The sequence below is a fragment of the Cavia porcellus genome, unplaced genomic scaffold (assembly GCF_034190915.1).
Source record: "Cavia porcellus strain 051 isolate PalLab524CR breed Dunkin Hartley unplaced genomic scaffold, mCavPor4.1 scaffold_28, whole genome shotgun sequence".
NCBI lineage: Eukaryota > Metazoa > Chordata > Mammalia > Rodentia > Caviidae > Cavia > Cavia porcellus.
Window position 1 is genome coordinate 45,280,562 of NW_026947511.1, and position 12,530 is coordinate 45,293,091.

General features: G+C 50.0%; 1 protein-coding gene across 2 annotated transcripts in view; it reads right to left on the reverse strand.

The window, feature by feature from the left end:
• Positions 1–4,658: 4,658 nt before the first annotated feature.
• Positions 4,659–12,530, reverse strand: part of Mapk14 (mitogen-activated protein kinase 14) — a 61,120-nt gene continuing 53,248 nt past the window's right edge. The window contains exons 9-12 of one of the 2 annotated variants that reach the window (XM_003473894.5): positions 11,571–11,650; positions 10,365–10,443; positions 8,410–8,583; positions 4,659–7,333 (exon numbers count right to left, since the gene is read on the reverse strand). In XM_003473894.5, the coding sequence (XP_003473942.1) occupies positions 7,266–7,333; positions 8,410–8,583; positions 10,365–10,443; positions 11,571–11,650 (401 nt within the window). In that variant the 3' untranslated portion in view covers positions 4,659–7,265. The remainder of the gene's footprint in view (positions 7,334–8,409; positions 8,584–10,364; positions 10,444–11,570; positions 11,651–12,530) is intronic. The other variant, XM_003473895.5, reaches the window with a different exon arrangement.

Sequence of the window (12,530 nt, forward strand, 5' to 3'; positions counted from 1 at the left end):
GCGCCTGTCTCCAAGGAGCCTCAGTCCTGGAGAGGACAGCAGCCTGTCAGGCCAGGTGGCATGGAGCTGGGCTGCCAGGACAGCCCCATGGCCCTCCTCGGATGGGGCGGCCTCTCATTCTAGGCTCCAGTGACACAGAGGCACTGAGGTATCATGGCTGACCCCACAGGACAGAGGCACACTGGGTGATGTGTGGCAGCGGGGACGATGTCCCCTTCCAGGCCGGCTGCTGAGGGTTCACGCATTCACATTTACTTACACTACCTGAATCACAGAGTTTCCATTACCCATGCTTATGCTCATTGTAACAGTGGAGGCCGAAACGCAAACAGTGCTGGGCTAGAACCCAGGGCCTCTGCACCGAGGGCCTCTGCACCCAGCTACATTCCCAGCCTTTTAATTTTTTTTTTTTTTTTTGAGACAGGATTGCTAAATTCTAAGCTGCTCAGGCTGGGCTCGAACTTGGGATCCTCCTGCCTCAGCCTCTGGGTGCTGGGATGGCACATGTGCACCATCACACCCGGCAGCTTCTGCAGTTCATTCTGTGAGCTGCACACTGCTCCAAGGCACCGGGCTTTGGTTCATGCACTTACTCTTTGCACTATCCAGTGACGGTACTATCGTGGATATATACCCATTTCACAGAAGTGATGACCGAGGCCAGGTTTACACAGCAATTGAGGGGTATACAGCTGTGCTGTCTATGTGTGTGTACATGTGTGTGCATGTGTGTCATTCAGTGCCATTCTCACTTGATGGCTGGTGATAGCTGCTGATGCTGTTATCTGGTACCACTGACTCCCTGCTTCACTCTGTTAACAGGCTGCCTGTGCAGTGCAGAATACACAGCGACATCCGCAGTACCTGTTAGGTGCCAGTGGCTCACTGCCTCTGCCAAGTGTGACAGACCAAAAGTGTTTCCAGACACTGCAATTTGCCAGTATCTCACACAAAGCAGGGGTGAGCGGAGAACAGGGGGGCAAAAAAAAAAAAAAAAAAAAAAGAAGAAGAAGAAAAAACACCTGAGCTGACTTTTCTCTGCTCTGTAATACTTCCCTGAATGAACCAACTGCGGTGTACGTTCTGTTCTCCCACCGGTGGGCTTTGTGGTTCCCTCCAGCTGTTTCTACCATTACAAATGATGCCGAAGGCAAACTGCTGGCTCCCTGTGAGCCTGTGAGCAAGTTTTTCCAGGACAATTACCCAGAACCACAAGGCCATAAACGACGCTCAGTTTCTGTCCTTCCTAAATCCCAGCCGACTGCGTGCGCGGTATGACAGTTTTACGGTCTTAGTGTCGTCAGATTCATTAGCCTCTTCCTTTATGGTTTTCAGGATTTTGCAACATGCTTTGAAAGCCCCACTCTACATCTGTCTGGAAATAATTGTGGCTAAGAGCAAAGGACTGGGGCGGGGGGAGATCCGGAAAGCCGCGTGTCTTTCCAGCAGTGGGACAGTTTCCAGGACTCACACCCAGGGACACTGAGGTTCCTTCTCTTCAACAATAACCCTGTTTTACTGGTGCCACAGAGAATACTTAGGGCATTTGCTAAGTGCTTGGCCACCTGCAAGCTCTGTCCAGGCCACGGAAATGCCACCACACGGGCCCAGATGTGGGAAGATGACCAGATGGCGGGAGGTTTCCCAGCCGGTGCTGAGTGGGGCTCAGGGACCAAGCAGCAGCTGGGCCGTCTGCCTCTGCATGGGGACCGTCCCCACCTGCCATCATTCCAGAGTCACTGTCCTATCACTGGGCTCCGTGCGGGCCCAGCAGTTTTGTCACATCTGAGCAATGGCCAGGAGGGACCACGTCTTCAGAGTGGCAGGCGATGACCTCGTGGTTCACACCAAAAGCAAGTGGTGGAGCCGGCCAGGCGGGTCCAAGCAGCACCTAGGAGGACTCAGGGCCCAGCTGCCGCACCCCCGCCCACCGCCTGCCAGCCAGGTGACCTGGCCTCCCAACGTCCACCTCCATTGGGTGACCCACTGGGTGACCGGGTCACTTCCATTCTGCCCGTACCTCCAGGGCCTGACACAGGGAAGGAACCTGAGAGACATTTACAGAGTGGTGGACGAGGTGCAGGATCCCAGGACGACTTGCATGTCTTTCCTGCCCTTTCCTTTGATAGTTCCATCGGAAAGCCCCTGCTGGATGGGAAGCAGAATGATGGGAGCACCGGCCACAGGTCCTTCAGTCATCTTTTGACTCTGTCTTAACTCACTGAATCGCTGTGCACCGGACCTGAGTACTACAGTACCGCAGCAGAGCAGAGAGAAAACAGACTCTCTCGAACTGCGCCTCCTCTCAGACAAAGAACTTCCAGACAACCTGGGTCCTTACGGCAAAAATCTGTATAGACCGTACTTCGTTTCTTTCAGTGGTTTTTGTTTCTAAAGACTGTAGACTGTGAGAACAGGCAGCAGAAAACGAGGTGATCCGGGATGTTAAAAGTTGAGAGAGCCAGGCAGGTACTGCGGTTCACATCTGCAATCCCAGCGTTCGGGAGGCTGAGGCAGGAGGGTGGCCGTTTGTTTGAGACCAGCCTGGGCTACACAGTGAGTTCAAGGCTATCCTGAGCTGCATAGAGGGGCCCTGGCTCAAAAAACAAAACAGCTGACAGCCACCTCCTGACAGTGGGCAGACTGTCTACTGTATGCCGGCACAATACCAGGTGATAGACACAGGCAGTGGTGACAAGGACACGTATACAGCCTTGTACAAGTACTTATTGAGTGCTTGCTGTATGCCAAAGGCCCCCACACCTGCACTCACCCGATCCTCACAACCCAGGCTTGGGACCAAGCAAGTTGCTCAGATTGGGCTGACCAGATACAGGGCCTGGGGCAGCTGGCGCTGGAGCCCGCGCCCTCCCCCCGCCCTCCTCCCTGGGAGTGATCCGACCATCTGCAAGGGGACAGTTGGGAGGTGATGACGTCAAGGCCCAGTGGAAGAACAAACAAGGTAGCCCAGAGGCAGGCGAGGGAGAAGGGAGGGGGTTCTAGGCCACACAAAGGCAGCCTGAGAGAAGGGCAGAACTAGGGTCAGCCCTGCTCATTCAGAGCAGGATGTGGGGAGGAGGCAGAGGATGCACGGGGTGCGCTCACAGCCTGGGTGATGCCAGCTGCAGCGCAGCGTCCTTCAGCCTGGGCAGCTGTGGTGGTTTCCACAAACTGCCCCTGGACCATCCTGTCCTCCCAACGGGTCTCCGAGCAAACTCGCCCAACGGGACAGCCATGAGCTGAGGGCACCCTGAGTGAGAGCAGGAGAGAGGGCCTCAGTGGCCGCGACACACCAGGCCCGCGCTCAGGGACCCCTCCCGCGCAACCGTCCCCCTGGGCAGCCCTGCATAGCCTCCTGCCTCAGCTTCCCGCAGTGCTGGGATTAACAGCATGACACCAGGCTGAGGAGCAGCACTGACGTAAAGGCCGAAACAAGAGGCTCCACGGAGAAAGGATGAGACTTTGATGGTTTGCTAAAACCCCCCACTGGTTATGTTGCAAAAATAAAAGGAGAAAAGTTAATTAATTTTGCTTGAAAAAACATATGAATCATTTTCCTAAGAATACATATTTGAGCCAGACATGGTGGTGCACACCTGTAACCCCAGCACTCCAGGAGGCTGAGACAGGAGGATCACAAGATTGAGCCCAGTCTGGACAACCTGGCCACTTAGGAGGTCCTGTCTCCGTGGCAAAAAAAGTTCCAGTCTGACTTCTTTTATGCCCTGTGTAACATGAAATTTTGGCCTCTTTTTAAGCTAGTTCACTTTAGCTTTTCCTGTGTCAGCTCTTCTTGGGCTTCTGGGCTTGCAACTTCCAAGCCTGGAAAGGCGGTGAGGTACTCAGGTCTGGTGTATAAAGGTGAAAAGCTATCTGATCTCCACACACTACTGTTCCTCCCGAACGCTTCGGGCCTTTCTTCTCACCCTCCTAAGAAGTCACCGGGACAGGAGAGGTGGTGCACTCCAATAATCCCAGCAACTTGGTAAACTGAGGCAGGAGGGTCATTAAATTCAAGGCCAGCCTGGGCAATTTGGTGAGGCTCTTGTCAAAGTAAAAATGAATGTTGCTAGAAGGTATAGTTAATTCAGCACTCTCTGGGTTCAGCCTCCAGTACCAGGGAAAAGAAAAAGTGGCCGGGAATAGGAAGAAGGCCTGTGGCCAGTTTGCCTTTGATCAGGTGCCAGTGGGGGGCTAGATAGCCCCGGACAAAATACCCAGCTGCAAGTTCCCAGCATCCCCCAGCACCAGCAGGAGTCACTCCTGGGCCAGAGAGGATCTGTACAGCACATCAGCCCAGGCTGTGAGCTCAGCTGGGAGGCCCTGAGGCCCTTGAATCCTGGAGTACAACCCAGTAGTTTTGAAGAACATTTTCAAAGGCCAGGAAGACAAGACAGAGTCAGAAAACACATTTGCTTAAAGCCCTACAAACAGGAGGCACACATCCAATTTTCTCAGTGGCAATTTAAAAATCAACACACACAGAATCTTGGGCTGTCCAAGCTGAAAGGAACTCAGACTTGGTTCCACAGAGGTGAGGAGGCCGGGGCCAGGCCGCGGTGTAGCTTGTGTCTTACAGGTCTGTGTATCACCCGTTCCGCTCCACCACTGCGACACAAAGGCAGCCCCACAGACGAGATGTGAACAAGCGAGCGTGGTTAAATTCTGATAAAACTTTATTTATTGATGGACACTGAGATTTGCATGTTACATTATTTTTCACATGCTACAAAAAATATTTTTGATCTTTTCAACCACTTAAAAATGTAAAGACCATTTTTCAGCAGGCTACACAAAAACAGGTGGTGGGCCATATCTCACCCCACCCCGGGCCCCTCGCACACCAAGCATAGGAACCTGCCACTTCACACCTGGTTTATTTACTCTTCACTTTCCCCGTCCACATCGAAGGCCCAGATTCTGTTCACCAAAGACACACAGCTAAGCAGCTCTGTACATGTTTTCTAAATTTTAGGAGTAGTAGGATCTGCCAGGTCACAGACCAGAAACATTGATACAATGCCATTATTGTGTATTAAATTAAAACAATCAAGAAAACAACAATAAAATTGAGGAACCCACTGAATTTGAAAAATAGGCTTTATTTTAACCAGTGGTATTGTCTGACATTCTATATGGCGTAACTGATTACAGCCCAGTTCAGGAATACAAATAAAATAGCAGTTTCCCACCGCCCCTCTGTGGTGCCCTGTCAAGAGAATCAGAAGGGAGCTCCTGTTCAGAATCAGAATCCAAGGAGCTCTTCCTCGCTCCAGCTCAGGGTCCAGCACTCGATCTCCTAAGGTGTCCACAGCCATGTGCAAAGATCTTTCTAGAAGCACATTCAGGGTGGCATCCCGACAGCAGTCACACTAACAATCACACACACATGGCTGATGAAATCTGCCTCGCTGTGGATGGCGAGGGTCTGCACTGCGTGAAAGGAGGTGAGGCGTCATGTTTGCTCTCCCAGGAGGGACAGGTCCCAGGTGAGGGGCCCGGCTCTCAACCGCCTCCTTCCTGCGGGCTCAGGGCCCTACCCTGTTCCCCGGGAGTGCATGTGTCACTGTACTAACAGAGCACAGAGACACCTCGGCCTGAACACAAGATCTGTCACACAGCCGACACTGGAATTGGCTTTGCACTTTATTAACACAAACGGCTTAAATATAGGGCCCTCAGGTAGTGGAAAAGCCTGAAGTTCAGAAAGTTATGCAAGCAATTCTTCACCCCTGAGCACATTTCATCTTGATAAAGGTGGACATACAAAATATTAAAATACTTTGCCCCTTCTTCCCATCAAAAAAAATCACTCAAAGAATCCCTGTGACGTATAAAATTCTGAGAAAATTTGTTTCTCCCCAAACCAAGATTAAAAAAAAAAAAATCAATGTTAAGCTGCCAAGACCCTTTCCACAGAGGGGTCAGAAACACCGGGGGGGGGGGGGAGACACTGTGTGGCCTTTTTTAAAAAAAAACATATTTAGAGAAAGATAGCCAAAGGAGCTTCTGAGCTCAGGAGCTTTTATTTTTCCACTTTGACTTTCAGCATTTCATAGCACTGGGGGTGAAGACAACAGCGTGTTTCTCAGAGTTTGGGATCTCTCTGGGCAAAGCCCCCATCATCTCTATGACAACTCCCCGAAAACAATTTGCTGCAATACCCGATGACAAGAATGAGAATGCTAACCCGTCCACCAGCCCTCCTTTTCCACACCAACAGCACCTGGACACGACAGTGTGGGAGCCTAAGAGAAGATGCAATCCCTCGTCCCCTGTACCAGCTGAGTTGACATGGGGCTGCATCTACCTGAGAAGTCCCCCTGGGCGGCCTCGCCTGGTCTAGGGAAGAACAGGACGGGCAGCTGGGCATGCGCAAACAGCAAGGTGTGCAGCACATGCCCTCACTCTGCCAGGAGTGACCAGCACACTGACAGCAGCAGCCTGCTGTGCATCCTGGGTGAAGGATGCCCATCGCGCATGCGCGGACATGGCCGCCTCCGAGGGCTGCGCGGTGACTTCTGCCCGGTGACTGACTTCCGGCTCGCAGTGGCCATCTCCAACAGCCCGCTACTTGCCTGGCTCAGAACTCAGCAGCAGCAGTGTTTGAACTAGCGACACTGACTTCTCTCCTTTTAAGGCACAGACATATTTACAGTTTCAAACATGATCTGTCAAGTTCTGAGAACCATACTGAGCAGACTGCCCATGGGCTCGGGCACAGGGGCGGTTGGTCCTTTGGGGCAGAACGCAGGGGACCTCTGCAGACCTGATGCGGCCAGAAGGTGGGCACCCTTTCTGCACTGTGGTATGTGGCCAGGACCAGAAAGGCAACGAAAACTTTCCTTCACAGGGGACAGAATCCCAGATGTGGCAAAAGCGTAACTGGGATCGGGCATTTAGCATTGTGACTTTGCGTCTAACACACCCCTAACAAGATGGCAGCCTTGTGTGCCTGAGTCAGGAGAGGCTGCTGTGAGCATCCGTAACTCCACGTAATGTCGCTGTAATCGTAACTGCTCTTACTACACTTCTATCCTTCCACAAAGACAGACATGCACATGCACACACTAACACACACGCACACACTAACACACACGCACACACACACACACACACACGCATGCTGCGCGTGCACACACACACCCCTTCCACCATGGAGGAGATCTTTGCAACGAGAGGCACTTGAATGAGATTTGGAGAGTTCCCACGAGAAGGCCTTCCCCTCACAGTGAAGTGGGATGGACGGGACACAAAGCAGGCGCTCAGGACTCCATCTCTTCTTGGTCAAGGGGGGGTGGCACAAAGCTGACGACTTCGTCATAGGTCAGGCCTGGAAGGCAGGAAGGAAAAGGCAGATGTCAGAGTTCAGACTCTCTGCTGGCCGCACTGACTTCTAAACTCAAGCTCCTCCTGTCCAGGCTGGTGCGGTGAAGGGCCACCTCAAGGGACTGCAGCGTCACTAATGTATGATGTCCCTGCAGGACACAGGACTCTGCAGAGGCTTGAGGACCCACGTAAACGACCCACTTCCTCTCATTTCCTTCCTTACCGAGTGCGTCCTCTTTACAGCTCTTTGGAGAAAGCGTTCAAGGGTAACAGACCACTTGAAGCGGCAGACAAAGGGCCTCCTGGCTCTGGAGGTTTAAGTTCCGAACTTGGGTTTTAAGGGAGGAATATGAGACTGCACATGGGAGACGCAGGTTCTATTCCTGGCCGTGTCCCTGACTAGGTCTCAAGGAACAAGTGAGGCACAAACTCTCCTCGCCTCGATTCGATCCATCGCAAAACTGTCAACACCCTGCTCACTGCTCATCTCAGACAGATGTTGCAAAGGCAAAACTCCAGAGAACCTGAAAGCTCTAGCAGATGTGAAGGGCTGTGCACAAAATCAGACCAGACATAAGCATCTCAAAAATCCAAGGAGGCGTCATCTATAACAGACAGATTCCATTAGAGGAACACACTCATTCTGCAAGACCTCAGCCGTAAGGGTCAGTGAACTGGCTAGAACCATTCCATTTTTATTTCTCTTTCTCTCTTTCTTTTTTTTTTTGGTACTGGGGACCAGGGTCACCAATTTGCACTTGCCAGGCAGGCGCTTGTGCCGCTGAGCTATACCCCCAGCCCCATTTTTATTTTTCTAATGAGTTGGTTAGTGGTTCATGTAGAAAAGGTTTCCTTTTTCTTTTCTTTCTTTTTCTTTTACTTTTGAGACAGGGTCTCATGATGTAGTTCAGACTGGCCTTGAACTCACTATGTAGTCCAGGGTGGCCTTGCACTCACAGCAATCCTCCTGCCTCAGCCTCCTGAGGGCTGGGATCACAGGTGTGCACCACTACACCCAGCTAGAAAGGTTTTTAAAGATGAATTCTCTGGGTTCATGCTAGCACTGCCTTTTGGACTTACTTTTCCATTCATCTATGAGGAGGTCCCTGCTTTCAAAGGACTGATCGTACGGATCAGCCACTGGTTCATCGTCAGGATCGTGGTATTGAGCAAAGTAGGCGTGTGCTAGGGCTTGGGCTGCTGTGATTCTCTTATCCGAGTCCAATACAAGCATCTTCTCCAGCAGGTCAACAGCTGTTGGTACCATAGGTTGGAAGGAAAAATCGAGAAGTTTTAACATGCTATAAAAGATAATGCTGTATTAACATGAAGACACAGTTTTAACTCTTGTGTCCAAGTGAAGAATTCTCCGATCTGCTCTAGGATATATTATCTTTGCCCTACTTTGTGTGTGTGTGTATTCTGCAGGGTTTTTTTTTTTTGGTCTTTTTTGAAATGGGGTCTCACTATGCAGTTCAGGCTGGCCTTCAGCTCACTTTGTAGCTCAGGCTGATCTCAAACTCGTAATGATCCTCCCGCCTCAGCCTCCCGAGTGCTGGGATCACAGGTGTGAGCCACCACGCCCGGCTGTATTCTGCAGTTTTTAAGAATATAGCTAGGCACAGTGCTTGTACTCCCAGCACTAGCATGTACAAGGTCCTGGTTTCAAGCCCAGCACAGATTTTAAAAAAAGAATATATTGTGTAAGTACCACATACTAACCAATGGTGGGGATTCTGTTTGAACAAACTTTTGTAGAATGTCAAACTGCTACCACTGTAATCAAGCTGAATCAAACTGTAAACCAACAGCTACAGTAATTCAAATCTGAGATTTTTGTGGTCCCCTTCCACTATTTAATTACTAATATAAGGATAAATAAACATTCGTTGAACAGATCGTCAAACAAGGAGCAAAAGGAAGTTTTTTTTCTCCCTGAGGGAATGTGTAGGAGACACTGTGTTGGGATAAAACAAAATTTTAGTTTTAAAAAAATTCACTATGAAAATATTTAAATTTACAGAAATATAGAAGTAGAAACAGTACGGGATGAACATCATAAGCCTACCATGTGGACTGAACAATGAACATTTTATATTTATATGTATTTTTCTGAACTGATCTAAAATAACATGATAAAAGACGTCACTTTCTAGTCTAAATCCTTTAGCACAAAGACATCTTCCCATATAATCACTGTATTTTAGTATTCGTGAGAAATAACTGTCAAATATCAGTTAAAATTCTGTTCTGTTAAATTTTTTCTAATTATGTCAGACCTGGCTGTTAGAACTCATGTGTTCAAATGCCACACATTTGATTTGCTTTCTTTAGCCTTAATCTAGAATAATCTCTAATCTTTTTCTGGATTTTGATCTGAAAAGATACTCCAGTTATCTTGAGACATTCCTCATAAAGAGCTATCTGGTTTAAAAAAAAAAAAGGAATTGTCTGGTTGCCTTGAACCCAGGGTTTTGCCCAGAGTGACACCCTCCGCCCTTCTCTCCTCCTCAAAGAACAGGGCAGCTCCTGGCCAAGGACCCTGGAGGTGACGGGACAGCCACGCCTTGAGCTCTGAGGTGGGAGTACTCTGCAAAGGGAGGACGGCTTGGCCTCCGAGGGATGAGGGGCAGGGGTGAGGACAGGACCCGCAGCCGCTGAACACCCAGCTGTGCTTTGGCTGCTTCTGCCCTGGCTGGGGACGCCACAAACCAGGAGCAGCTGAACAGGTCACAGGCGCCTCCTGCACCTCCGTCCCCTCGCTTCCCTGGACCTTTCCCCCAGGGTCCCCACTATCCGCTGTTTACCTCACTGCACCAGCCCATCTCCCCCGCCGGATTCACTGACCATGTGGTACACTTGCCACATGGTTGTAAAAGAGCCCCGACAATACACACGTGGATAATAAATGCCATTATTTATCACGTTCTAAGATGCGATTAATGGTGCCCTGTTTGGTCCAAAGGAAAAATGTCTTCAGATCCTTTTGTAGTCACGGCCAGTTTAATGCTACAAAATGAGGACAGTCAACTTACCCAAGGGGTTGGCACCAATAAATACATTTGCAAAGTTCATCTTCGGCATCTGGGTCAGCGACTGGATGTAGTTTCTTGCCTATAAAAACAAGAGTTTTCAGAATGACTTGGTTTAACGGTGTGATGGCCTTCAGAGGCTTGACTGTTGGGAACACCTAACCGACAAAGTCCCCTTGCTGACTCCCACGCCATGACCAACTTACTTACCCACGGGAGACTTCTTTCCTCCTGCCACCCTGACTTTCTGTGTTTATGCCCATCACCTGCCTCCTGCAGTCTCCCACAGCTATGTCTTACATAAACAAGACTGTAACCAATGAAGCTCACTAGCTTTCCGATTCTAGAATCAGATACTTAAAAACATTGTTCGGTTGAGATATCTAAGAAGTAGCCCTTTATGAGAAATCCTCGGCTGCCCTTTATTTACTGAGGTACCGGGGATGGAACTCACAACCTCGCACTTGCCAGGCAAGCGCTTGTGCCACTGAGCTCAAGCCCCAGCCCCTCAGCTGTCATTTTCAAAGAGCTGAAAACCAGCAGAGAAGCCGAACTGAGACGCAGTCAGGAGGGGAACAGGACACGCATATGGCTGTGATCCCTTCTGCTTGAGCACATAGATAAGAGGAGGGAAATGCAGAGTGAGAAGACCTGTCAAACCAGAGAACAGCAATCCCCGAAATAAAGTTAAATCCGCAGACTGCGAGATACTCTGAGCTTCGGGACAGACAAAGCTGCTGGGAAGGGCCTCTGTGATTCAAGGCTGCCTCGCTGAAATATTAAGGGCACCTTAAAAAGAAGTGTCTCCATCATCTCTGATCCTGCAACTGGAATTAGCTTACATGGTTGAGAACTGAGAGAAAGCCTTTAGCCCACCTAAGTGTTCATATTTACTCTACAGGATTGTGTCTTTGCCCACCTCTGGTCAGGGGACCACAGCTCCGCCCTGGGAGGGAGGAACATTCCTTCTGCACTACCCTCAGGAAATCGGCTAAGGAGCAGTTTTCCGCTGACGAGCTTATGCTGTGTTTTCAGTCTCTCAGATTGGATGACATTTTACCCCGACCATCAATGTCTTGGCACTGCACGTCTTTTAGCCCTGCAGGGGCATGCAAGCATTTGGGCATTCTTGGGGCTGGTTAGCCAGTGGTGACATGAGAAACGCGGCCTTTTAACCAGCCGGCCCTGTCCAGTCTACTCGGTCCTCACCTCGTGGCTTGGCATCCTGTTAATGAGATAAGCGGGGGGCGTCCCCGTCAGACGCATAATCTGCTGAAGCTGGTTAATATCTTAGATGCCTGGTCAAGGGCATTGTTAAACACACAGTGCAGGAAATAACGTTCAACTCAGCTTTAAAAAAAAGATCAGAAGCTGCCCCCAAACAAAACAGAAGCTCTGCTCTCCACCCACCCCAGCCAGAGCCCAAGGCATGCTTAGCACACTAAGGCATGCTTCGGTGACTGGCGGGAATTATTAGCCACATACCCGGGGAGTGATGGTCATGCAGGTGAGAAAAACTACGTAACACTTTACAGTTAAACAGACTGCTCTTTGATCCAGGATGCCAGCCAGAGAACTGTTTTCAAGTCCTGATGGCTAAAACTTGTTTGCCAGTAGGGTAAATATAAAAGACTAAGGAAATCTGGACTTGGCTTTGGACAAAACAAAATATCCAACAGCTCCATCTGGGGAGAGATTAAATTTCTGCGGCACAGGTCGCATTTGGAGAAATTCACACGCAAGTTCAGAGACATCAGCAGTGGGACATCTCCAACACATGCCACGAACACAGGATGGTGACTGAGGAGGAGGAGATGGGCTGGGATTAGAGGCCAGCAGCAGGGGCAAAACCCATGGCACAGGCTGCCAGCAGTATCAGTGCGTGCGCCACAAGGGCCAGGTCAGTGCAGTCCCACGAGGGGACGGGTCACTCAGCTAACAGCTGGGAGGAAGTGCCCAGAACGCTCTGAAGGTATTGCACTATGAAGCTTCCCTTCTGTACCAGCAGGTGAACAAGCTGCCCTCTCCACTCTCTCTGGCCATTGATATTTACACAATATCCTGCCCCACAAATTATAGAAACTGTTAGTTTATCATGCATTGGTATTGAAAGCAGAAATGATTTTTTAAAATCTCCCACATATTTAATAAACCTGTTTTCTGTTCTCT